This window comes from Apteryx rowi, unplaced genomic scaffold (genome assembly GCF_003343035.1).
Source record: "Apteryx rowi isolate R43461 unplaced genomic scaffold, aptRow1 scaffold_60, whole genome shotgun sequence".
Classification (NCBI taxonomy): Eukaryota; Metazoa; Chordata; class Aves; order Apterygiformes; family Apterygidae; genus Apteryx; species Apteryx rowi.
Window position 1 is genome coordinate 1221908 of NW_020450872.1, and position 26150 is coordinate 1248057.

The window sequence follows — 26150 nt, forward strand, 5'->3', positions numbered from 1 at the left end:
GGAGGCCAGCGCTTGCCCCAGGGCCGGCGGCGGCGGCAGGTACCCCGCGCCCCCGGCACCCTCCTCCGGGCAGGGCGGGCGGAGGGAGAGGGGCGGCGCGGGGAGGCCCCAGGGCAAAGCGCCGTCTTGCCCCATCCCTCCGGCGGCGCCGGGGCAGGAGCGGGCAGGAAGTGGGGGGCCCCGGCGCCCCCGGGGGCCGCGGCTCGTGCCCCGCCGGTTTGCTAAGGGCACGCCGCTCTGCTTTGCCGCCCCAGGAGCTGTGCGAGCATGGCGCGCCGCCCCCAGGCCGGGCTGGCGCCGTCCAGACTGGCGCTGAAGAGGTGGCTCTGGCTTGGGCTCCTTGTGTTTCGCCTCGTGAGTTTAGGTAAGGAGAAACGCCGGCGCCCGCCTGCGCCCTGACGGGGCGGCGGTGGCGGCGACGGAGCACGGGACGGGGCGGACGGCGGGGCGGCGTCTTTTGCTGTGGCTGAAATCCGGCCGGGGTTGAGGCTGAGCTCCCGCTCAGGAGGGTGATGGCCCGCTGGAGGGGACCACGTTTGCGTGCGTTGGAGCTGCGCTACCAGGAGCCTGGGCTCGTCCAAGCCTGTAGGCCATGGCAGAAATGCCAAAAATGCTCGTATTTCCGCTCCCTTCCTTGGAAACGAGCGCTCTCGCCTCCTCAGGCCGGCCACGCTAGGTCACAGGGCGAAGGGGTCCCCCCGGCTGGGGCGAGAGGAGGGCAGGCGACCCGCCGGCCTCAAGAGGCTTGGGATGAGTTTCCTCAGCTTTGCGAAATGTGCACCCTGAAACCACCCAAAACTCGCTCCGGAGCTGGGATTTGTTACAGGTGCAAAACAGGCTGTGCCTATTGGCGGTTTTAGTGTTTCTCTGTAGCTAATGATACTGTGGAGCAAACCTGGGGTGAGCTCAGCTTTGATTAAAAATCAAGTTGTGCAAAATTAGGAGTTCTTCATGCTGATGTTGTGAAACCAGGAGATAACTGATGCTCCCCACTGAGTTTCATTTTGAGTTTCAGTCTCAGAACCCTAAAACACAAGCTGGAGCATTTAACAGGGATTGAATTGCAGAGCTCGCCTGCAAAGAGAGCAGCCGCCCCGAACTCCACTCCTGGGATCTTTTCCCTCCTATCATCCCTCACCTCTGTGCTTGCAAAGCATGTGACAAAACACACGGATAATTTTTGCATGGACTGCATGTGTAAATAATCCATCCATGCTCAGAACTGTTTCTCAGTATTTTAAGAGACTGCGTGATATTATTAATGTAGTAATGGGCGTGTGTTATTCACCGGTCACATGTAATCTTTTTTTAAAAAGGATTCTGATTCCAAGACCAAAGATGGGCAATATTTGGCTATACGGTCCGATGTATGATGATATCCAGTACTATAAATAGGAGTGTGATATTATTAGAAAATTAGGAGTTTTGGTAGTTACTGTTCTTTTTTACATGATTTACTAAGGAACTGACAGTTTACCATATTTTCTAGCTGTCTGTCTGTTTCTTAGGCCCCTGCTCATAACTTTTGGATCTGCTGCCCAAATTTGACAGAGGTGGGGCTCTCAAAGTTGTGGGGTCCTTGCATGTTGCATGGAAACGGCTAGCTGGCAACCAGGCCAGAGCGAGCGCCAGAAGAGCCACAGCCCGCGTTGCCTCCTGCCCTGCCCCGCCGCTAGAGAGAGCAGGTGGGGGCTGCAAGGAGCATGGTGGCCCTGAGGGCTCGGGAATCGGCTGGCAGAGGCTGTTGGGTTGGGAGACGCAAGGCGCACAGGCCAGCAGGGTTGGGTAATCCTGTCGCTGAGCGGTCTGACTTCTCTAAATCTGGTTGATTACAAAATTCCAGGGTTTAATGCTGCAAGAGGTAGAGTGCGGGGGCGGGGAGGGGAAGCTATTTTAAAGAATAATATCAGCTTCTGGGGCATAAGTGTTAAATTCTTCCCCAGTCTGCGAGCCTACGAAATTCCTGGTGCCATGGCAGACGGGCCGCTTGGTGGACTAATAGCAACAACAGGATGGTGCGCTTTCTTTCTCCCTCTGTACACACGCTTAGACATCGTGCTACCTTTCTCTCCAAAACCAGGCATTCCCACATCAGTGACCTGTACACTACATGTTGCATATGGTACCCACATAGGAGCAGTGTTGAAAGCTTTACTGGGACTTGCAGATGATGCCTTCCCTAGGCTGCCCAGAGGGACCACAAAGACCTGCTTCTGACCTCATCATGGCAAAATGGTGAAGCCCTGGGAGTCTGTCGTGGCCCTGCCAGTGACTTCCCACGAATTGTTAAGCAAGTCCCCAAGGCTTCAATTCATTTGTTTTCAAAAGTGACCCCATGCTCATGCCCACATCAAGGCACAGCTGAAGTGGACACCCAAAGACTGTGGCTACTCTTGCATCATCCCTGGGTTCAGTTCAGGTGTCCTGGTGCTTGCACACCTTCATGCTGTAGCTCCAAAAGGTGGAATAGCATTTTAGGATGACAGCAGGCGCTCTCTGCATACCGTGTGCAAGTAAAATAGTAACACAGGGAATGTCAGGCTGAATTTTGATATCGTAGGGAGTAGAGGGCATTAAAGGTGGTTGTGTTGGTGTAATTAAAAGGATGATTTGAAGATTGTATTGTGTAGGAAATTGTGTAAGCCTATGCAGCTATGTTTGTTTCCCCTTAATTTTGCTGCCCTAGGGTTCATCTGAGGTGGCCCACCAAGATGTCAGTGTAACTTAGAGCAGTTTCTGAGATGACGTCTGCTGCTGGAGACACTGATGTGCATGAACACCCTGCTGTCTCAGCAGAGTGGAAAAGCGGCAGAACAGCCTTGATTACAGGAAAAAAAAAAACTTATTTATTTACAGATTAGGGTCTGAATACATTGCCAGTATCCCTTGTGGGCTTATTTTTCTCCTGCTGTGGTATCTCCACACCTGCCTACTAATTTCAGGATCACCATGTTCTCAGTCACAGTGGCTTATACCAGTGCCTTTGCAGTTATACTAGGAAAGCGTTGCTGGAAGTCGCCCAGTATGATTTTTCACTGTCCTGTGTGCAAACATGGAGTAGGCAATGACTGCAGGGACCCAACGGTCCCTGTTTTGTGTCGACGGAGGATTCCTTTTAGGCTTTCTGCAGTCTTTGCATCCGACTGGAGACCATCCAGTTCTCTGTTTCTTCCCAGTCATGAAATTTTTGGGAAGTTTTGAGGAAAATCCCTATAGCATTTCTGAGTTATTGGAGGGTAGGGGGGAAATATCCACTTCCCTCAGTGCTGAAAAAGCATGTTTGCTCACAAGTACCTCACTCTGGGAATCCCCTCTCACACATTACTGCCAGTGAAGAGCTCAGGGCAGAGCTAGCTTTCGGAAAGGGACAAAGAAGGTCGAGGGTAAAAAAGATTACCTGCTTCATAGCCACCCACAAATATTGAAGTGACTAGTAATGAGATTTAGGTGATTTGTGGCTGATTTCTGTGCCAGCTCCAGCATCGCTGTGTCTAGGGCAGACTGTACGGCAGAGATGGCAGAAATTACTCCTGAGGTACCAGATTTACCCACTTGATTAGCGGATGCAAATTGAGTTTCTGTCCTACTGCTGTTGCTGCCTTCAGGTTTTTTTTTTCTTTCTTTTTTTGGATGAGTTTCTGTCTCCTCCTTTTCCAGATATACAGAAAAGAAATGTTTTTGGTTAAAAAATAACATCAGCGGAACTAAGAAGGAACCTCTTATTCTCTCTGTCTGTCTATCCAGAGTGAAACCCACTGGCCCAGCCTCTCTGGAGAAATAGAAACCCACCTAAAGACTATTGCTTGTTCTTACAGACTGTTTTACTTTTCATGTTTCTTTTTAATGAAAGATTTCTTAAAAAATAAAAAATAAAATTAAAACATATACAAGTTAAATTGTTATGCAATCAAAGTGTAGTTATATGCATGCATAAAGAGTTTGTAAAGTTACCCATCTAACACTTCTTTCACCCCCATTGTTTCCATTTTCCAGTTAGATCAGAATGAACCCAAATAGCTCTGGTGAGCTTGCATTACTCTGAGCCCAATAACTTTTTTACATTTCTTGGATCACTGACACATTTGTAACCTTTTTGCAATACCAGCGTCAGACATTCTTGCATTTAAACATGCAAAGTTTTGGGCTGAATTTTACACACTGTGGTGGGCTATTAGCAGAAATTGCTGCCTTGTACGCCCTCTCACCTTTCCTACTTGTTGCTGCCTCAATTCTGGGTTACAAATGTGGTTTCATGGCATAATTAATCTGACATACATGAAGGTTACCACCAATGGGGTTATCCCACTACCTTCCTTTTGATAGCTTAGTTTTCTGTTGGGTCAGCCTGCTGAACCAAGCCAGCCTGCAATCGCTAGAGCCAACACAAGGAAAGCGAGCGAGCGCGTGGCAGGTGCTGGGAAGACCCCCCTTCTCAGCAGCAGTCTGCTTTTACACCAGACTTTGCGTACCATGAAACTGCATCCTGAGGGGTGCAGGCAGACAGCACAGCTGAGGTGGCCAAACAGTTCATTGCCCTTGAAAGGTGCAGTCGTGCTACTCTTGCCTCTGCTTCCAGCTGCACAATCCTCCCCTTGTTTGCACTAGCCATAACACACACCTGGTCCTTGGATGAGATAATTCAACTCCCAGCTTAGCGGATTCCTTTTTTCTTTGTTTTACACCCACAAAGCAGTGGGTAGAACCAACTTCTGGAGAGATCTGCAAGGAAAGCAGTGGGAACACATAAGTTTGGAAGGGAAAGGGGAGCCAGACCACCTCTTTTCGTGCGAGGAAGCCGTGAGATCAGTGAAGTTTGTCATCTAATGCACCCTGAGGCTGTGCCAGGTTGGAGGAGAATTTCCACATTCAGAGAAATTCTCCTTCCTTCTTAACATGTGTTTCCCACTCCGAGCGCTGCATGCATGCAGATGTGGTATTTTTCTTGAGGTGGCAAGGCGAATGTGTAGAATGCAGTCAAGTCTGTTTGCTTGGCAAAAGGAGGTCATTTCTCTTTTTAAATATATGAACCTTATGTTTAATTGTAGCTTTTCTATCCCCTCAGAGCGACATCACTATCAAGAGTTTCAGGAGCTCATTTGAGAATATGTAAATCTTTCCCAACATGGAAATGCCACAACCTTGCTTCTGCTTTTTCACTGTTATGCTTTTAAAATATCATTGGTCCCAGGGGACTCCCTGGCTGAAAATAAAAGTGCTGACTGCTGGGTAACGGTGGCATCTCTAGCTATACTGCACTCAAAATACATTCACTTTTTGGCGAGTCTGCACTGCTACCGTATCATATGAAAAGTTAGAAAAGACTATTTAGGCAAGTTCTTTTCCGCACTACTGCCCTCTCTGTAGCAGGTATCCTCTGGTGTGGTTTTAAATGCCTGACAGACATGGATTTCATCCCTGCTCTCGGGAAAGTGTTTCAGTCTAAATAGATCTCACCGTTGGACACAGCTTCCTATCAGCTGAGAGTGTCCCTTCCTCGTGCTACCCTGACCTCTGATGCTCGCAGCTATTATCTGCAGTGCCACAAGCGGTCCATGCCCAAGTCTCTGTCCTTTCAGTCCATCTCTGGTCTCGGTAGCTTTCAGACACCTCTGGACTGCTTTGTTCTCCTTTCGTTATTCATCCTTCAGCTCATTACCATTTGCCACACTGCACTTTTACATAGCGTTGTTTAATCTTTCCTCCAGCCAGTCCTCCAGCTGCGGGGTTATTGTCAAGCTTGTTGACTGCAGAGCTTTAGCGAGCTAGTGCTGGAGCAGGGACCGGGCTGTTTTTAGAATAGGATAATGGCAGGCAGGCTTGTAGCCTTGTTAGCTGTGCTGGTAAATATTGCTATTCCTGTAAGCAAGTCACTTAGATGCATAAAAAGTAGTAATTTTGTAATTCTGAGTGGGTTAATGTAGAAGGCGTGATACCTGATTCTCCTGGTTGCTGGGCACTTTCACCTTCTATGAGCTCCAAAACAGGGCTGGCCACCTGCGGAGCAGATGAGGCAGCAAGAGTTAGCAAACACTTAGGAAAACTTGGGCCTTAAGCAGTGGGAGGGTCTCAGCTTCCCCAGCCATACCATGAGGAGAGCAGTATTCGTGGCAGTGGTACTGGGGGAATTAGGAAAATGATGTGAGAACATCTTCGGCTCCGAGATAAATACAGAGGAAGTACAGAATGACCCAGTCAGAATGGGACAAAATTTTCAGGGAAAAAGATTAACAAAATTATTTTTGTCTTTGTGTGCTACAACTCTCCCCCAAAGGCCTGTCTTACATGACTGCCACATCTAGGTTCTGCTTCAAAACTGGGGAATCGTAAGAGCCAGTGTTAGGAAGCTGATCGTGACAGGAACCAAAATATGCAAATCCTCTGAGGGCATCTGGATTTGGATATGAACTCTGAGTGAACGTCCCCGTCTCCCCACCCTCGTCCTTTTTTATTCTGGCTGGGCTCACCCACTCCCAGTGCTGGGAACAGAGAATGGGGAAGGTTCAGAAAGAGCCTTCCTCCTTTCCCATCTCAGAAATGCCCTTCCGCTCCCGTCCCCGGCAGCCCTGCTGACATGTGCCCTCCTCCCCGGGCCGCCATCTGTGCAGAGGGGTCCACAGCAAAGGGGAAGGTAGGCAGAAATGTCCCCCGTGGCCCAAGTTCTTTGGCCTCTTGGCTCCAGCTCCCCGCTTGGTGGTGACATCTCGGCTCATGCCGAGGTGAGAAATTTGCCAACTGACTTGTGATGTTAAGAGTTGCGATCTTACTCGTCTGACAAAGCAAGCAGGCTGGACAAACCCAAGCGGTGGGCTTGTCCCGGCGCAGGGCCCTCGTGACTCAGGAAGCAGAAGATTCATATCTCAAGAAGTACCGAAACACATCCCAGGCGCAGCGGGAGGGAGGGCTTGCGGCTGGCTGGAGCTGCCACCGAGCTGCCACAGGTCCCTTTACCAAAGTACTTCGGATTCCCTCTCGTGTCCTCAGTTGCTAATTACAGATCGTGAAACTTTTTGTGATTAACTGTGTTTCCTTTTCCCTATAGCTGGGTTTTTGACAGAGCAGTGACTCAGTAGCAGCACTTGCTTTCATTCCCTCTCTGAGTGAAACGCCTTGCTGGCCCTAGCAGCGTAAAGATGACTGAGGGGGGGGCATGAAATCTAGTTTGTGGTGAGCAGCAACTAAGACTCGGGAAAATGCAGTGTTTTGTCTGTAACCTGCAAGTGAAGCAGCAATCAGAGGGAGGGTTTAAACAGGATCTGTCAGGAGCAGTGAGTCTCTAAGAAACTGGGCCCACATCTGACACCAACATATGTTGAGAGTGCTGTGTGAATCGCTCTAAAGTGAGTGTTAACTACAGTACATTACTTCCTATCAAACCAAGTTAAGGGAGACAAGTAAGGATGATACTTTTTATTTGTCATTATTATGGTTCTGAGCTATGCACAGCTGGAAGAAAGGGGGTTAGCGCCCACCCCCAGAGATGTGGTGTCATTTTGTCTGTAGCCTTGGGAAGATGTCCTTTGCTTTTCACAGCTGCTTCGTGTTTTCAAGGATTTCTTTTTGCACGTAAAACAAAACTGCATTAAAACAGAATGAAGGCTGTTAAAGGAGTCAGACAGAAAGTCCACAAATATTATAGAGTTATTGCATTTGTTGCCAAACCAAGCAGTATAAAGCTGGACAAGTCAAGGTTAATGTTTTGCTTAAAAGGAATGTGAAAATCCTGAGATAGGACGCTCATAAAGTGAGGCAGCACAGCTTAAACTGATGCCATGCAAGGAGCGTGGTGCCCTAGTGCGGCCGCTCTCAGCAGGGTGCCCTCAGGGTACAGCTCTGAAGCAAGCGGAGCCGAACTTGAGAAAACCTGTTCAAACCGTTTCCCTGCCTCGGTCCTGCCATGTCATCATTGTAAGATTGGGTTAATTAATCAATTAATTGCTGCAGGCACATTTGTCTAGTCTGGGTGTGTGTGAGGAGCTGAGACTGAAGGGAATTGCTGCCAGATGAGGTGCGGAGCTATTTTTCTTTAGGAAGCCTTCCCTTCACCTCTTTCACCACATTCGGGATGAGTAAGTGAACCTGACCTGCAACGTGGTCACCGTGACAGGAGCTCACCAAATCCGGTTTGCAGCTGCTCAGCTTTTGCAGGGCAGCACGGAGCAGCTGAAGGATAGCAGCAGGCCTGTAATTCCTGACGGGAAGCTTGTGCTAGGGGTTGTGCAAGGTAAAAGGACTGCTCCTCCTTCCTCTGTGCGCTCAGATCTCCCTTTGCATACCTCCCTGCATGCCTGAATGAAGTCCAGAGAGAAAGTACCTGGGAGGTTTCCCATGCGCTCACGCCCAGGTTAATACCCAGTCGCAGGCGCTTTGAAGAGGTCTGCCAGCTGGGCCTGCCAGCGCTCACTTCTCCCTGTCCGTATGCGGTCTTTCTCACTCCACTGGATCTTTACAGTCAAACGCGGAGGAAGGCATGATTTTATGTGCTGCTGAAATGTGACAATGGCTCCACAAAGAAACTATCCGAGCATCTTATGGGGTCTTTTCTGTGATCAGTGTATTCATAAGAATTAGTCACAACACTGATTTAGCTTAAATTTAAAGCATTTCTTCAAGTATAGCAGAAGCCACATGCTGAATTTTAACTCTGTGAAAAGCTTTGGGAGAATCTGATTCCTCACCGGTAAAATCCCCTGGGACAAAGAAAAGACTAGTGGGGAGCCTCTAGTTCTTCAAAGACCCAGCTTTTCATAATTAAAAAATTTTTAAACTAATTATCTGTCTTGCTTGGAAATCCTCAGAAATTTCCTGTAAGTTTGGTTTGGGGGGAAATGTGCTACTGAGAAAATGACAGGCCTCAACTTGCAAATTACCTAGGGACTAGCAGGCTGGCCGGCTGCATTTCCCTGCACCAAACCCTGGGGACAGTTGCTGGGACAAAGCCGCACCTTTGCAACACTTTATCCGTGGCCAGTCGACCCCACCAAAAGGAGGATCCTTCCCTCGTGGGCCCAGTGTGCGCCCCCTCCCAGCACTGCCTCCAGTCCCGCTCTCCAACTCACAGCGCGGCCCTCACGCGGGCGCAGGGCAAGGAAGGTGCCCGTGCTCAGCTGCAGTCAGAGTCCCGTGTCCGCCATTTGAGACAAAGTCAGTTTTGGTGCTAATTTAAGAGTGGAAAGGCAGGCTACTGTTGCAAGGATGTATAGGGCAGCTCATGGAGAAAAACAACGCAAGGCTGTTTTGACCTTCCCCATTTTGGAGGGCCGGTTAACGACCATGCTCAGTTTGTGGTGTAAAAACCTGACAATTTGCCTCAGAGCTTTTTGCAGAAATGTTAGTCGAAAAAGTGTGCAGGTCTGCTGTCTTATGTGCTGCTTACACAGAGGGGTCAAAGGACTTCAGGCCCAACAAGAAGGATTTTTTTTTCATGTGTTTTGCCATGGGGGTTGTGTGTGAAGAGAGGTAACGCAAGGTAAGAGAGAAGAATGGCAAAGTAGATCAGAAGGGCAGAGGAATGGGGGACAGAGGGGAAAGTGAATGGCACCAGCGTTTCCATTCACCAGGAATTAATTGAAGGTTTCTAACAGTTTGATGCTGCTTCTCTAAAGCATCCTATGGTCTTTTACTTCCAGGTCAGTCAAATGTCTTCGCCATGCCTTTGTCCCAGAGACGGTTGGCTCTCCAGTACTGTTCAGCTGTAGATGCTGCTCAGGAAAACCAAGCACTCTGTGGCTTGGGGAATTTCTAAAATTTGGGTGATCAAGCAATAAGGGAAATAGGGATCTTTGTTAAAAGATAAGGGCTCAACAGCTTTCCTACTTTTCCTGACAACAGGTGCTGGCTCTCAGAGCAAGCCAGAAAGGATGCTTTTCTTCTGAACTCACCTTTCTGCTCTTAATTAGCCCTGCTCTATGGGGCATTTGCAGCATGGGAGTAGTTTGAATGAAACATGCTTTTCTGCCTAGGGAAAAGAATGTCAGCCTTTGCGATGGTTCGGTGTTGTCACACATTGCAGGGCTCCAGTGAAGTAGCTACCATTAGTGCATATCAAGTGATCAAGTGGACTTTGCTGGGGGTGGGAAGAGGAGGGAATGTTTTTTCTAGAAGAGTCATTAAAAATTATTTCCATGGTGGATACCTCCCCCACAGCCTGGTTTACAGAGAGCATTCAGCACAGAAAGGGGACAGAACTCAATTTTCATTTTTGCTTTGCAGTTCACCTTTAAAGTGAAAGGGGACTTTTGTGGGGCTGAATGACTCTTCATGGACTCCAGTTCCTTCAGGCTTGTAGCATTCAGGTTGCAGTTTCAAGGGTACAGAGCCTTTTAAGGGTAGATGTGACATAAGCAGGAGTTTCCAGCCCCTGCACATGTACTGCCGAGGAGGTTTTTGTTCTCCTTTTGGTTGCGAAGGAGACTCTTAGGGGCAAGGCACGGAGAACCTCATGCAACTCATGATGCGATGTCACCCTGACATTTACAGTACGCCTACTCTTCCTCTATCACTGCAAAAGAAAATAGAAAACACATATTTGACTGCAGTGTTGTTGCCAGGGTTCACAGTCCCAGTTTCCCTGGCTGCTGTTGGAAGTCTCTCCAGCAATTGTAAGAGTTGAACTGAGAGGATGTGCAAAGAGGTGGCTGAGGAAAAACGAATGCGCACAAACACACATACACTCACAAGACCATGCAGACACACATGAGGAGGAACTTCAAGAATCACAGCTTAAAGTGGGCTGCTTTTAAAGTGAGCAGAAGGAAATGCTTTTTCACATAGCATGTCATCTAACTGTGGACCTCACTGTCACAGGATGTTGTGGAAGCCAAAAATATACATGTGTTTCAAAAGGGGCAAGACCCATTTGTGAAAGATAGGCCTATCAGCAGTGGTTAAATTGCCAATCTCAAGAAATCCCTAAATGCGTGCTTGCCAAAGGTTGGCGGAGTATGGCAGTTCTTATCCTGTGTAGGGTGTAGCAACCATTTTTCTATTATTCTGCTACTGGTTGCTGGCTGACACAGGTCAGTGGGCTGAGTGGGCTGCTGGTCTGCCCCAGTCGGTTTGATCTTAGTCTGTTAAGCATTTTATAAGGGGAAGTACATCTACTTGGAAAAAAAAATTGTATCTATCGGATCTTTCCCCTTTGGAAGACCAATGAAGTGCCTGAGGGAAGCGCAAAGAATTAAATGACAAGTTGTTCATTTAATTATATATGAAATTTTACTTAATTAATATAAAAACAGTGTTGCCAGGACCTCCCCAGTATTTTTCAGTGTGTTTCCTACCAATTTGATATAAAGCATGCGGGTGGGGCAGGGATAGGTGTGCCTCTGGGGATGGGGTGATGCTCATTTCAGGTTCCATCTCGGGCACTCTGTCTGGCCTTGTGACTGCTGAACTTCATCTAGCAGCCCGTGATGCTGTCCCAAGAACAAGCGTCTGTTTGGTTCCCTCCAGCACTTGCAGCTGGAGGATTGCAAAGCATTTCACAGACGGCAGCCTGTGGCATAGGTCCATACGCTGCAGGGGTCCTGCTGCCTGCTGTTTGACTGCGTCCCAAGGGTCTGTGAGTCACTGCTAAGCAAACGAGCCTGGTGGGTGACAAGCTTGTGGCTGTTTTGGACAGTTCGGCTGAATCTGGATGTCACAGCATCCCAGTTGCATTCTGAGAGCTCCTTTCTGTGCACATGTATGCAGCGGCTGCCCTGTACTGCATAAAAATAATGTGGGTTCCAGCATCAGGCAGGTTTTACTGGGGGGTAGGTGCCACTCAGCTTTGCCAAAAGTTCAGTTCACACTTAAGGCTGAGACTCTTTGTATGGGATCTCGCATCCACTGATGGTCAGCATCACACTCTGCACATCAGTAATGTCCTCCCTGTTCCAGGCTCTCCCACTGTCTCTCTCAGATACATTTCTTATCATTTGTTCTGCAAGGAAGGAGAAGGGAATTTGAATCTTCTCCATTTTGAACCCAGTTGTTTGTTTGCTTATTTTTCTGCTTTTCGTCAATGAAGTGCAAGAGACTTGTAACCTCCTTCTCCGTCAGTACTGCGTCACTGTTCCAGCAAAGGCAGGGGCTCCTCTCTGGGTTCCCCCTGGACTCCCTGCTTCCCACCCCTGCAAGTGCATACCCACTGAGAAGAGTAAGGAGGGTGGGAAAGTCATTTTGATCATGGGAACAGTGTGCAAAGTTGTCATAATGTGAAGCAAGGGGATTACTGCTAACCTGGGCAAAGTTGTACCTAATTTCCCCCTTGCAAGAGCCCCTGCTTGTTATTGTAGGATCATGCCTGTATCCTGAGGTATGGCACCAGCACGTGCCCTGGTCAGGAGTTCTGGGAAGTCTTTGCTAGCTTGCAAATGATCGCAAGGGAGGCCCAGGGGCCTTAGATTTGTTTTAGCTAGGTTGGGCAAAATTGTTCATTTACTAATACTTGGAGGCTGATGAAACCATGGCTCTGACTTTTTTGTTTATTATTGTAGAATTGTGTCTGACTTCTGGGATTTTGGAAGTTTCTTTTCCTTTACATAGAAACAATATTCCACTGTCATCCTGTTTGGGGTGCAGGAAATACAACAAAAGATGATACGGGCTTTCCTAACATTGAGCTCTAAAAAGAGAGCACAGAGGAGATGTTTAGACCCTAGTAGTTTGTGCAGTGTACATTATTATCCTTTCAGATTACTATCATGGCAATTCTTTACTCAGAGGTGCATTTTTTTAAGGTGCCAGCAAAATTTCTTTTCAGGCAGGTGACCCTCCTGCCTTCTCCTTCAGTAGTCCATGCATGCTGAAATCCTTGTGTGCCTGCTAGCTTGGAATCATAAGTGGGATTGGAACAACACAGAAAAGGTATTGTCAAGGCAGGCTCCCCTCCACACAGAGCCGGAGCTGTAAACTGGTCTGTGGATAGAAGGATGAGTGGGTGCAGACAACAGCTGAAATAGGTGAGTTCTCTGCAGAAGATCCTGGTACAAGGCTATACCACCATCTCACTGCCTTTCATTTGCTCCCTCTTAGGCTATGCGGTGGAGAAAAAAGTGGCCAAAGGCAAAGTGGGGGAAAAAGTTGGCCTGCCTTGTTGTCATGAAATACCCAGCACAGAAAGCCTACGTAATTACCGTGTCTACTGGCAGAAGAATACCACGGAGGTGGTGCTTGCTTACGCAGAGGGGAAGAAGATCTCAGAAAATGAGCGATATGACAATCGGACCGAGCTCAACACGAGGAATCTCACCCTGTGGATCTCTCCCGTGGAAATTCTGGACAATGGCCCCTACCAGTGTGTAGTTCAGCACCTCAAATTTTTGCAGAACTCAGTTGTACCCCGCATTGTGTGTGATGAGCCCGTGACCCTCTTCATTACAGGTAGGTGGGTTGCCTCCTATCACCTGAGGCTTTCCAGTGTCAGCCTCTGGAGATAAGGGACACTTCTACGAGCTTTGTTCATAGTATAGCAGACAGACTTCATTTTCATCAGGAAGCCCAAAAGAGAGCAAGAAGGTGTGTTAAGTCCCCTTTATTTCCCTTCCATCAGCCTCTTCCTGAGGCTTTCCAAAGCTACCTCAGGTACTGAAAATTTGCATGTTGTCTCCCACCACCAGCCCCCCGCATCTTCCCCTGGACGAATCCCTCTTTGGTAAGGACCTCTCCTGGGACACCTCCCCCAGGTACCATGGCTGGTCTGTGCCCTGAGCCACCTCTGCCCCCTGCTGTCTTTTGGGTAAAGCTGAGACCAGGCCCTGGGTGCAAGGGGAACATTTCCCAAACCAAACGAGGAATGGGGTGGTACTGCTTCCCTGCGGCCACATCAGCACGCCCAACCTATGTCAAAGCCCAGAGGGGCCCAGGATATTCTGGGAGACTGGCAGGTTGCAAAACGGTGCCAGAACCCAAGGTTGAAGTTAGCTGGAGCTTTGAGGCTTTTTACCTTAAGAAACGACGCAAGTCCCTTTGCTCAAAACGAATCTGAATCTTTTCTTGGAGGCTAGAAAAAGTTCCGTTGACATTATTTTCCATTTGCTTGACTGTCTTTGTGGTGGTTGGTTTCAACCAAAAGCAGAGATACTGGTAACTTTTATATATATAGTTGTACATACATTTACACGTACATATTTCAGTGCGAATACCTTTAGCAGCAAAGAGTTTCAGAAATCTTCTAGAAAAGCCAGTGAATAAGCATTCCCCATCTTGAATGAGATTCATAACAAAAAACCCCAAGCTCCTGAGGTTTGACCATTGCCTGCCTACCTGGGGAAATATAGGGTATATGTGCAAGGACACAAGTTCACTGATTCTTCCAATGATTAGAAAAAAGGGAACTGTATTGCCAGAACCATCTCCAGCCGTGGAGGGAAATATTGCTGAGGGTTGAAGAGTTAACTGCATGAGAAATGTGAAATGACAGATCTCCATCCTTTCCTCTTCCAATTTCTTCCCTTTCAGACATCTCTGTGCTCTAACAGGCCCAGTGTAATAATTGTGGTAGACTTTTCCTCCCTTTGGAAGACAAGGATCAGTTAATGTGGGGCTCAGCAAAGGGAAAGCTTCTTTCGCTTTTAGGCCACTGTTGCAGTCCAGCTACCTCAGGAGAGGCTGAGAGTTGTTACCCCCTGGTGACTGTTCAGGGAAGTGACTTTCCAGACTGGATGTCAAATCAATATTGCTTGACGGACAGTTACTCATTAAGTTTAGACTGTGGGTTCACAGTCATTAAGCCATGGAAGCCCATACTCCGACCTCAAGGGGCCACTTCCCCTTCCCCATTGCCCTGCCCATGTATGTGGGCCATCCGCCTTGTGTAGACCCTCGCAGTCCTGTGGTCGGGTGGTGAGTCAGACCGGGAGCTATTCCAGGCAAAAGCTTAGCTGCTCCAAAAAGGGTTGTGTCGCAGTGCGATGAGCAAGCTGCTGCAGCTCTCTGCGTGGCCTCACTGCAGTTGGGGCTGACACTGGATTGGGGGGAGCAGTGAACTTGAAGCTGATGGGGATGTGAGGGAGAGCGGGAGGATTTGGTCCCTTTGGAGCAGTGGTGTTGGTGTGACTTAGAAACTGCACACATAGCTTCTTCTGACCTGCACCTCTTTTGTTAAAGCTGTGGACCTATGGAGATTTTTCCAGTGTGAGAGCTGTCTTAAATAGTTCCTATGCCACCTCTTACCTCCTCCTCACCCGAGGCTGTCCTTGCAACCCATGGGCCACCTCACTTGCACCAACACAACTGTTCAGAGCCACGCAGTGAACCAGATGATTGTGAAAGGGATCCAGGCTAACAATAACACTGCCTTTCTTCTCCTTCTTCACTCAGATCAGTTTTCTCATCCACTTCACCATGCAGCCTCACATATGCTTGCACCAATATATCTGAAGGGGAGGGAAGGCATGGAACAAGCAGTGCGGGTGGGAAACACACTTTGGCACTGAAAAAAATGTGTGGTGGAAACATGACCTGTATTCTTTAGGGGAGGGTCCATTTATTGCTACATATTTTTGCAGTGAGTAGTACAACTGGGTCTTGCTCTCAGCTGGGCCTTCTGGAGGGACTGTCATACAGAAAATGTAATTTGGTCTCTTGTTGCCTGTCCTGGCTGAGAGGCTAACATCTGACTCATCTCTGTTCCTGCCAGCGATGGGGCCTCTGTGAGCCCCTGACTGGGAAGGGTCTAAAGAGGGAGGGGAAAAGGAAATTGTTCATCATTGCATGTAATACAAATTTTTATTCTGCCAGTTCATATTCAGTCCTGCATTCTTCCTACCTGTTTTGTAACTCCTTCTGGTGCTTCACAAACTGCTGTATGTAGAGAGAAAAAGTGGCACTTGAAAGATAGGGTCATGAAATCTGTGGCACCTGGTATACTGACCAGACAGGTAAAGAAACGAGGGCCAACACCATATCCAGTCGAGGCTGTGGGAAGAATGCTAAGGCACAAGAAGGGCCATACAGATTATGATAGCTTGAGTAAGCAATCAGACCACCTGGAGGGGTGGTCTTTGCTTTGACCGGGGGTGACTAGGACTGCAGCTTTCTGTGTTATCTGGCAGAATGGTAACTAAAGTTCGTTCTTGCTTCAGCTGACTTCAGTGAGCCCAGCATAACAGCAGAAGTACGCTCTAGTTCTTGTGAATCAGATGACGTGGTGGTAAGATGTTCTTCTCATGGAGGTTTCCCAAAACCCAAAATCTCTGGAGTCCTCAACAACGCGTCCGTGGTGTGGAATGCCATCTGGGTGTCTGAGTCCAGCATCAGCCCATACAACGTCACTGGCAACCTGTGGCTCAACGTGACTGAAGACACCAGCCTCACTTGCTCCATTGAATACAATGGCTTTGCCAAGTCTACTAGCTTGCTTCTGAGTAGGTTTTTACTTACTTATACTTTGTTGCAGAAATATTTTGTGGAACTTGCTGAGGTGCCCTTCTGAGGAAGTGGCAGTTTTTGTGTATCTGTTCACGTGGGGATGGCCCAACCAGCCCACTTATGAGCTGCACACCAAAATATTTCAATGGCTGTAAGATAGCAGGGGTTGGAAAGGAAAGTTATGACAGTGTCTGATAAGCAGGAGATGGCCCTGGCTTCCTGCTGCATCATCCTGAGTCATGATGGGTTGGGCTGACTGAGCAGCTGGATCCCATTGTGGTCTGGTGGTGTCAGCCTCAGTGGCTCCCAAGGTGGGATTCCCACCATCCAGTGCCCGTCTGTACTGGCACGGTCCTGTTGTCACTTGTGTGACACGGACCCGGCATTTGAATAGAGGGGCTTGAGAAATGTGTGTGCCTCAAAAGCCACATGTTACACTTAAAAAGAATTTCCTCATTTAACAAACTGGCATGTTTGCTCCTGCTTCAGTGTCAGAAACTGCCAGCTGGGGTCTGGAGGAAATTCTGCTTCCATACATGTATTTAATACTGGGGCTAACTCATATGAATAAAATTACATCACTGTGCTTGGCTTAAAAGTGATAAAATAATAGATAAGCCTGTGCTTTGAAAAGCTTAAGGGACAAGAGGAACCAGCATGAAGCAAGGCAGTACACTATGGTCCAGATGTTTTGTGGTAGAAAGGAATATGAAAGAAATTTCTTAAAGCCAGAAAGATTTCTTTTTAATGTTATTACCAAAAAAGTCTTTTAAAATATGTCTTTGGGTCTCATGTTTTGACTGCAGAGATACGGACATTTTCAAGGGAAGCTAGAGAATGCAAGAGCTATTTTTCTTAGGGAATTGTACCTTATTCATCAAGGTACCTTATTCATCAAATAATCTTACTAAAATCGAAGGGACTTGTGAGGAAAGGTGCCATTCAGCTTCAGGAAGAATGCCAGAAACTAGTGCTTGATGAATATTGCTTATTGCTGGATGTAGTGCACAACCTCCCTAGAGATGGTAATGTTATGAATTTCATACTACATAGAAAAGGAGACCAACAAAAAAAAGTAATAATAATAACACACTGTTGTCACACAAATTCTCTGAGGAGGATGGAATCAACAGTGACAACAGCAGTTTTCAGATCCGCTGAAACTCAACTCTGCCCCAACACTCTTTTGCTGTCATGCGGAGAATGACACCTCTGGTCTATTTAATGCATCTTATCTTCTGTCACCTGTGAATTTAGAGGAACAAATTAGGCATAAAACTGCCTAAAACAGCAAGAAAACCTGCAGAGTACCTCTGAGAATGGAAACTTCTAGATATGGGCTCACAGTTTTCCACCAAGCCTTACCAGTTTCTTTGGAAAGAGTTTATGTATTTTTTTAAGATATTGCCTATCTCCATCCTTTTCTGGACAGAGATCCAGCATTTAGGACTCTATGGTGTGTTAAAAATTTCAGCACATAACAAATGTGGGGGAATGGAAGGGCCTTTACAGCTTAGGTGCCAGCTTTGTCTGCTTGTTTATTGGATAAGTGTATTTTCAGGCTGAATATCAGAGTTAGAATTTGGCCAGAACCACTAAGATTCACATACCTGCTCTAACATGAAAGTGCCAATACGACGTGGGGCCCTTCAGTTATGTTTTATTTCTTCTCTCTCAGAAAAAAGAAATGACTGTGTTCTTCCCACTATACCTCCATCTTCTAATGTCATTACTGCTTCAAGTATCATCATTATCGTTTTCCTTTTGGCTGTCACCTTAGCAGCAAAATTCATCCCAAGGCATGGTAAGTATAGCTCCTTTTTCAAGAAACAGTCTCTCATTGCTTGTGGAGAAACTCTGTAAAATATCTTTTCTGAAAACTGCACTAACACACTAGATATTTTTGTACCTTCTTCTCATTTCCTTTTTTTCTGTGTGGCATCTACTAATTTAAGACTAATTTAAGACCAACTCTGGACTTTCCTACATTTTGGTGTGCAAGCAGCACCAGGGTTCAGGTTTGAGACCCAAGGATTGATTGGGAGCTTTGTCAGCAAATTGGAATATTCCAATTGGAATATTTCCAAAGAACAGGGGTAAATAGAGATAGAGAGATACACAAAGGCACTTTTATGTTTTAAAGTGCTTGAAAATGCAAATAATCTTGGTCATAATAGATGCAGCTGAGAACTGACAGCACCCTACTTGGACAATCCCTCAGAAAAGTCACAGGGCCAAGTTACAAAAATATATCATGCTAGGGCCACAGAAAGGACTTGAGCATAGCAACACCTCACTTTTAGAGGACTCATCACCTACTAGGATCTCAGTCAGGAGAGATGGATTTGCCGCCTTTGTGGAGCCCATGAGGGCACAGGCGGGCTGCCCTGTCCCACTCTGTGAAGTCTTCAGTAACTCCAGATGTGTCCGGGAGTCCTTCAATGGCAAAGGGTAACTCGGGCATCTCAGGGTTAGGTGACAGCTTAGTTTTTTTGTTTTGTTTTGTTTTGTTTTTGTGGCTCTAAATCTCATCTGTTATCTGTTGCTCCTAATTGTGTCTAGGCTGACCTAACCAGAAAGCCCCTAGAGATGTGGGTAAACATCTAATGGAACTATAAAGGCAGTGAGGCATCCAGCCAGTACTGAAAGTCAACAGCAATCAGTGTCCCATCTGCACCCTTTTAATAGCTTTCAAAAGCAGTCCTGGAGAAAGACAGTGAGCCTTGCAACACTTTATAAATATCACCCAATCAACTGCTGTCAGGTCACAGGGGAAGTGAAGTTTGGAATCAAGAATCCCACACTGAGCATGGTCTATGTTAACTTCATTTAAACCAAAAGCCACTAGTCTGAGTATCTTAGCTCATCACAATTGCATTGGTATCCCCCTTTAGAAAGAGGTAATTTGTTAGGCAGCAGGGACTCAGTTCACTTAGGGACACTTGTGAGTTTGTCATACTTGTGTCTTCTGCTTTCTCTATTTCAATCTTAAGCAGGATCACTCACAAGCAAGAAGCGTGGAGGTGGTGGTTTTTCTTCTCCCCTCCTCACCAACCACACTCCTATAAAACCAGTGTGACCACTAAGTTGGGCTGGGCTCTTTTTCTTTTGTGCTAAAGCACAAAGAAAGGAAGTTTCTGGAAGGCAGTGACCCTCTCTTAGCTGCATCTGTGCACTTCCCCATTTTCTACTCATGTTTTTCCATGACACCAATGTTGGTTCTCCCATCCTGTTCTCTGGGGCTATGATGATGGGAAAGCAGTAACCAGGCTGAAAACAAGCAAATCACAACTGAACCCAGCCTATGCTGTTAGCTGTGTGGATAATGAACTTCTAACTAAGGGAGAGAATGAACTGGAGTCCAAAGATTTGGCTCTAAATAAATACAGGCTGGAAATTAAAAGGTTCCCTACCAGTAAAGTAGTAAGATTCTGGAGCATTCTGAGATGGTCTTTTGTACAGAAAATCAAATTACCTCTAAGGGAGGTGTAAAAAGCATTGTAGCACCAGTGTGGTACAATGAGATTACCTGCAGTAGCAAGGGGGGCTGCATAACCTGGAATTTCTGTCTCAGTTTCATTTTCCTAACACACACAGGGAGCAGATTTGCTGAGTCAGATGGTGTTATTTTGCACAGTCACTTTTCAGACCAGACCCAAGCTGTAAGAAACTGAAGCTGGCATTTCAAACCAACTTCCCAGTTTGAACAGTTGTTGCATTTCAGTGCTGGTATGCATTACCACCTGTCTGGGAAGGGAAACATCTGTCTTGAGAATGCTTCCTGATGGTGTTACTACAGGTCACCTTTCAAGAGACATTGTGGGAGCTCAGACAGGTCTGCGAGTGCCTCTGTTGCTCTGACATAGGGAAATCTGGACTGGGAGCTACCTTAATGTTAAGAGTTTAGTTTCTTAGCTCAAAAAGCCATACTTCAAGGAGCTGAAGTATGGGATGGAAGAATAGAAAGAAAGAGCAAAATGGAAATAAGGGTTCTCAGATGCATGATTGTGGTGGTGACTGGAACAGGTAGGTGCTTTGGTGAGGCTCACACTCCTTCCTTTGAGGAGCTCATAGCCTAACTTGTTTATCTTTGCAGTAACTTAAGAATGGAAAATCTCCAGATTTTTTTTTTTTCTGGATCTTTCTTCAATTAATCTAAAACAAAGGACCAAGATTAGAGGTAGTATAAAGAATAGCTTAAGTGGCATGTGGTGAAGTTTCTGCAAGCAAAACTTGCCATAGTAGGGCAAAGAGACTCAGTCTGATTTATAAAAACGTCATTCATAGATGCTGAAATACTAAAGGGACCTGTTTTATCTTAACTTCTTTTAAAGCATAGAAAGAGTTTGTTGGTTCTTTATGCTAGCACTTGTGTTCTTCCACTCATTTGGCATGTAAATTGCATTTAGTGACATATAACTTTTACCATTTTTCACCTTCTGACCTTGTTTTAGCATTTGTTGACGTGTCTTTGTGCCAGGCTGTGGTCCCAGCTCTGTGCTAATTAGTATGTTTTATGCGTATGACACTGTATAGATATCATTTACTTCATAGAGCTTTTTTTCAGGTCAGGCTATTGCTATGGGGTAGCTATATTCAGAGGCACTGCAATGGTAAGTCCTGCCAAGAAAAAATGGAAGTAACTAGCCCTAAAAGATTTCTTTGTATCTACTTGCTTATCAGTTCTCTCCTCCCTCGCCACTCTCCATTATACTTTGTTGAAGAAGGCATTTGGATCCAGCACTTCTACATGTTCTGGATTTCCAGGTATTAATGAGGCATTTTCTCTTCCAGTCTGTTCTCAGTGTTGTATGCCTCAAGATTCAGAGGAAGAAGATGTGAAAGAAAGTATGAAGACAGCTGAACTCTCTAAAGTGACATCTGAAACATCATCTGTATGACCAGACCATATTTGCAGGTAGCTTTCTTCACCATTCTCTTGGTACATAGATTCTCAAATATTATTAGATTCTTATGCAATGCTAGCTCACAAAATTATGTACGGCTTTTAATATGAATGTGCACTGTTCTTTAGGGTCAAAGCTGTAGGGACCTATTGCCAACTCAGAGACATGGTGTTTCCCAGCCAGGAGCTAGAGGAATGATGCTTCTGTTGTTTGTGGGGCATTACATTGTTTTGATTCTATCTAATTTTTAGAAATGAATCTAGTAAAAAATGTTAGAGGACTTGATTTCCTGGGCTGTTGAGCAGCTTTCTTCATCGAATGGGACCTGCATGCAAGTTTTCATGGCATTCATTTGCTTAATTAGCATCACTTTTCAGGGACTAAATGGGGATGGAGAGAGAGAGAGAGGAGAAAGAAAAAGACTATTTGATGGATTTGACTATGTCTCTTAATCGTATAAAGAAGCTGGTTAATATCAGAGAGGTGGGTTTGTAGCAAGGTCATCCCATCCCATCCCAACCGGATTTGCAGTGACATTCCCTGTCACTGCCCCTGTGCTCATATTATGGGCCTCTGATTTAAGAATTGGGCAGTCCTTTAGTTCCTGTTCCGTTGGATTCATAAATGAGTAGCTTATAACTTGTGGGTCCTACAAGTGGCTCCTCCCACAGATGTTATTTCCAGGGAATGGCCTGTGAACCATGTGCCTAATCTGATGAATAAAGACAGGGACATCAGTGCTCATGGAAACTAAGAAGGGTTAACCAAACGGTGGTGAGGGAGAGATGAAGAACAAGAGAACTCCAGCTTTCCAAATAGGATTGTCAATGCCAGTCCAATTCTGAGGTATCTCCATTCCCTTCAGCAGCTGGAGGAGTGGAAGGAAAAGTTTCCCATCTAAGACTTGCCCAGGAAACACCCCAATGTTTTAAAAGGAATTATTTTTGATATAATATGTTTTGAAGGATGGTATAGGAACTACTGGGAAAAAGTCTGGCTTACCATGGGTTTATGACTACAAAACATTATATTCATTTTGGCTTGAAAGCTCAGCTGTGTCCAGGGTTGTGTCCTCCAAAGACATTTTTCAAGTCAAGAGGTTGAAGAAAAGATTATCAGCTAATTGTTACTACTGATATTATTATACAGCTGACTGTATTTCCTGCTCTCACCACAGCATGCTGAATTGCCAGGGGGATACCTTATGGTAACAGCTGTAGAGTCCTAGAAGTCATGAATTTCTCAAGCTGTGTGTTGTAGTAATCTAAAGGTTTGAAATTCTTGAGACTGAAAGAAGGGGAAAATATCATTCAGGCCACTTTTCTCATTTCCAAACCTGACCACCCACTCATATTTTCCTCTGGGGAAGGCCCTATCTGGAACAGATACTAAAACCTTGGTTAGCATGAATTCTTGGGGGTTTTGTGAGTACTGCTCCCTGGTGGGAGTTCACCTACTGAATAAATCCATTCTGCCGCATTCCTCTTTCTTATAAAAGTTTACTTTTTTTTTTTTTTTTAATAATAATAAATGGCTGGTGTTTCCTAGCTCCAGGGCCTGGGATGGTTGCTATCTGTGAACAGAGATAGAAGCCGTCCATTAGAAAAGTGTATTGCTTCCTTAGTGGCTGATTGTAATCTCATAACCGTGTGATGCACTGAGCCATGTCCTATTGCTGCTTAAATAGGGTAGCATGTTCATTAGTCATCCTTGCTTCACAGCGGAGGGGCACCTTCTGTGTGCTCCAAACGCTCTCCCAGTAAGCAAGCGTTGAACCAGGCTGTAACTCTCTGTAGTGCCTGTCTTGAGCTGTCTAGCTCTGAACAGGCGTGCAGCACCCTGTTTGTCTTTATTGTAAGAGGAGCCCTCTTGTGGACTGTAGCAGGGGATCCCTGCTTGTCTCTTGGTTCTGCATCATTCTCACTTACATTTAGGATTAAGAAGGGGAAAAAAATATAAAAGCTTTCCTTTGTGTCCCCTTAGGTTTCCTATCCTGCATATTCTACACTGCAGTCCCCCCCTGTTCTCTACAGCAATGCTTATTGCAGTGACCCTTTGGCTCTCTGAAAGGGGATGACAGCAGAAAGAAAAATCTGCTCAAGAAGACTGACAAGATTATCTTGTGTGAATGAACAGAAAAGCCCACCTACGCTACAGAAGCTGTGGGGTGGTCACATTACAGTTGCTGGAACTGCACCCCGAAGGACGCTCCATATTCCTACAGCAGCATACAAGAAGAATGTTGTCAGCATTGCACTGCTCCAGTATACCAATTCCAGAGTTTGGGATACTTCGGCTTTGATGCTGCCTCTGTGAAAACCAGGGGGCCTGCAGAGCTCTAGCAGATAGCCCATGTCCACCTCCCCCTTTAGTAACATGGAGCTGGCCTTTGGGAGACACCCAAACCCCAATGCAGACTCTCAAGGTAGGCTGTGCCTCCATGCTGTAACTGGGAGCAGCTAAAACTTTTATATTCAGCCTGGCACTGATAGCTGCCAGTACTGTTCTTTGTGCTGGAGGAGTTTGGATTCGGATTTGACCATTATGGATACATGTCTCTTCTCCCCTAAAGAGGCAATAACGCAGCCACTTTTTAGGAAGAAGCATCTCAAGGTGGCAATATACGCCTCATGCTTATTTTCAGTGCTGTGAGACTTTTTTTATGATACATACTGACAGCACAGCTAACTAATGTTGCTTGTCTACAGAGGTGGCACAAGTTCTCGTAACCTTTCTCTCCTGAAAGGATAGCCTCGCCAACCCAGGTACCGAGACACTGCTCCTCCGTTAACTTACTCAGAGATGCAGGAGCACAGCTGACACAGTCCAACCCATTGGTGATGGTGCATGTGAGCATATGCATGTGCATGCGCACACAATTACACAAGCTTTTATAGGTGCTTCTTCCGATCTGCACTTGTAAAGCCCCATAACACTCGGTGGTTATCTTACATGTATCTAATATAATGAAATGTAACTCAGGGCCTTGCTTCATAGGTCTCATAGGTCTGCTTTTGTTTGTACATTTGTCTAGAAATATTTGTTAGGGTTGGTTCTCCAGTTTGAGTCTCTCATAGCAACATACAGTTACTTTGCTTTGAATGCTGCTGTTTGTCAGCGTTCTCTGTACCCAGCCAGGACTTGAAGGAAGTTCCCTGCAGGATGCTAACATTGGCTAAGACTCAGCTGATCTGGGTGATATTCTTGCCTACTGTGTAGGAAAAAAACGGTTTCTCATTTTGAGGGGAAAAGAGGAAAAAACCCCAAGCCCCAACAAGCTTCCTGAGCAACCATACATACTAACTCAACCCTGCCCTGAGTATGATGGAGTTGCTGCCTTTTTCTTTTGCTCTGAGCTGCTGCAAGCTGTATCCATTCCCTTACTGCTTCAACCAACATGTACTGCAGCTACTGCTAAGGATGGCACAGAAGCAGCATTTATATCGTATGTGACTGTACACAGTTAGTGGGGCAGACAAAAAAGTCTGAAAGCACCATGCCATCCTCTGTGGGATGTTTTGTTGCTTGAGGAGTTTACCTTACTAGGACACAGCAAAGACATTCCAGTTGCTTCACTTTTTTTTTCCTAGCAAGTATGTATTGAGACAGAAATTGCTTGAGAAAACAGGAGCACTAAAAGCAGTTTATGGGGTTCAGCTATGAGAGGCTAAGAGATCAGGAAAAGTCACTAGTGAAAAATAAGACAGACACTGCTCCCTTTCTAGTCCTGCAGTCATGCTGCCTCATCAGCTATTTTCACTGCGTTCCTATCGTATGAAATGAAGTGAGAACCTCAAAACATTCTTACTGAAGGGCTTTTTGACAGAGAAGGAAGTAAGGTTGCTACCAGACCACCAATGAGTGTCACAGCGCTGACACTCTCTGCACCTGTGCATTCTGGTTGCAAACAGGACAGAGGTGGCAAAGAAAGCAGTGCTAGCCAAAGGCAGCTTGACCTTATCGCAGGACTTGGTATACAGGCTGCCAGGAAAAAAGTGTCTCATGCTTTTCATACCTTTCCTTTTCTTTCAATCTCTGCTTGTTCTTTCCAGCACAAACTACTAGCTTCTTGCACGCTGAATACCCTTTCTTATATTTAATTAGCTCATTTTCAACATTGCGCTTTCTTGCCTGCTATAACCACGACACATTTCCACCATACCAACCATACTGCAGCTCTGACAGTTGTACGTGCACAGTGCTTTTCTTCTGACCATCCCATGCTTGACTTCTGCTCCTGACTACCGACTGCACAAACTTCTAGAGAATGGTTTGTCTCCTGCACACTGCCACACCTTTCTACATCACCACAGACTCCCGTGACACTTTAAATAACTCCTTCTAAAGTAAACCAAAAATTTCATGCTGACAACTATGTCTAGCATCAATTTGTTTTCATTTACTTGGTGGGCAGGCTGGTTTTTGTTTTTTTGTTTTTGTTTTTTTTCTTAAGCACTTAAAGTATGAATCATGTTTTCCATTACCTTATGCTATTTTCAGTGAATTGCACACAAATGGTTTCCATGAGACCTTTCCAGCTTAATATCTGGGTCTTTGTACCAGGTGAGCTGCTCTCAGTTTATTGCAAGTATTTTGTATATAACATTTTTCCTGGTGTTTCTCCTTTAACTGTATTGAAAGTTAAATGGTAAACTTTGTATCCTTTCCTCAGTAATAAAAGATGTCTGTTCTAAATGCTGGGAAGTGGTAGAGCCTCTCAATTATTCACATGAGCCCCAGCTACCATTTCACAGCTGCTAAAAAAGTAGACTGCATCACATCAAGGTAGGTGATGGAACTGGCTAACAAAACTGTGTTACAGTAGCTAGAGCTGGGCTCAAGACCCAGCCCTGTTTGGTGTGCTCAACAGCAATGACAAAATAGCACTCA

General features: G+C 46.0%; 1 protein-coding gene across 1 annotated transcript; it reads left to right on the forward strand.

Annotated features, from left to right (window-relative positions):
• The first annotated feature begins 147 nt into the window (after positions 1–147).
• CD80 (CD80 molecule) lies at positions 148–25960 on the forward strand. Its single transcript, XM_026083442.1, has 6 exons — positions 148–364; positions 13018–13365; positions 16068–16349; positions 18032–18157; positions 21148–21271; positions 23244–25960. Exons 1-5 carry the CDS (start codon positions 268–270, stop codon positions 21252–21254), a joined length of 960 nt encoding a protein of 319 aa, XP_025939227.1. The 5' UTR covers positions 148–267; the 3' UTR covers positions 21255–21271; positions 23244–25960.
• The last annotated feature ends 190 nt before the right edge of the window (positions 25961–26150 follow it).

What these genes read in the sequence shown, in the direction of transcription:
- CD80 (XM_026083442.1), top strand. Translation starts at nt 268, where the DNA reads ATGGCGCGCCGCCCCCAGGCCGGGCTGGCGCCGTCCAGACTGGCGCTG. An exon ending in GTCTACTAGCTTGCTTCTGA is followed by an intron (nt 16,350 to 18,031) that starts GTAGGTTTTTAC and finishes CTTCTCTCTCAG; the next exon opens with AAAAAAGAAATGACTGTGTT. An exon ending in AAAATTCATCCCAAGGCATG is followed by an intron (nt 18,158 to 21,147) that starts GTAAGTATAGCT and finishes TTTCTCTTCCAG; the next exon opens with TCTGTTCTCAGTGTTGTATG.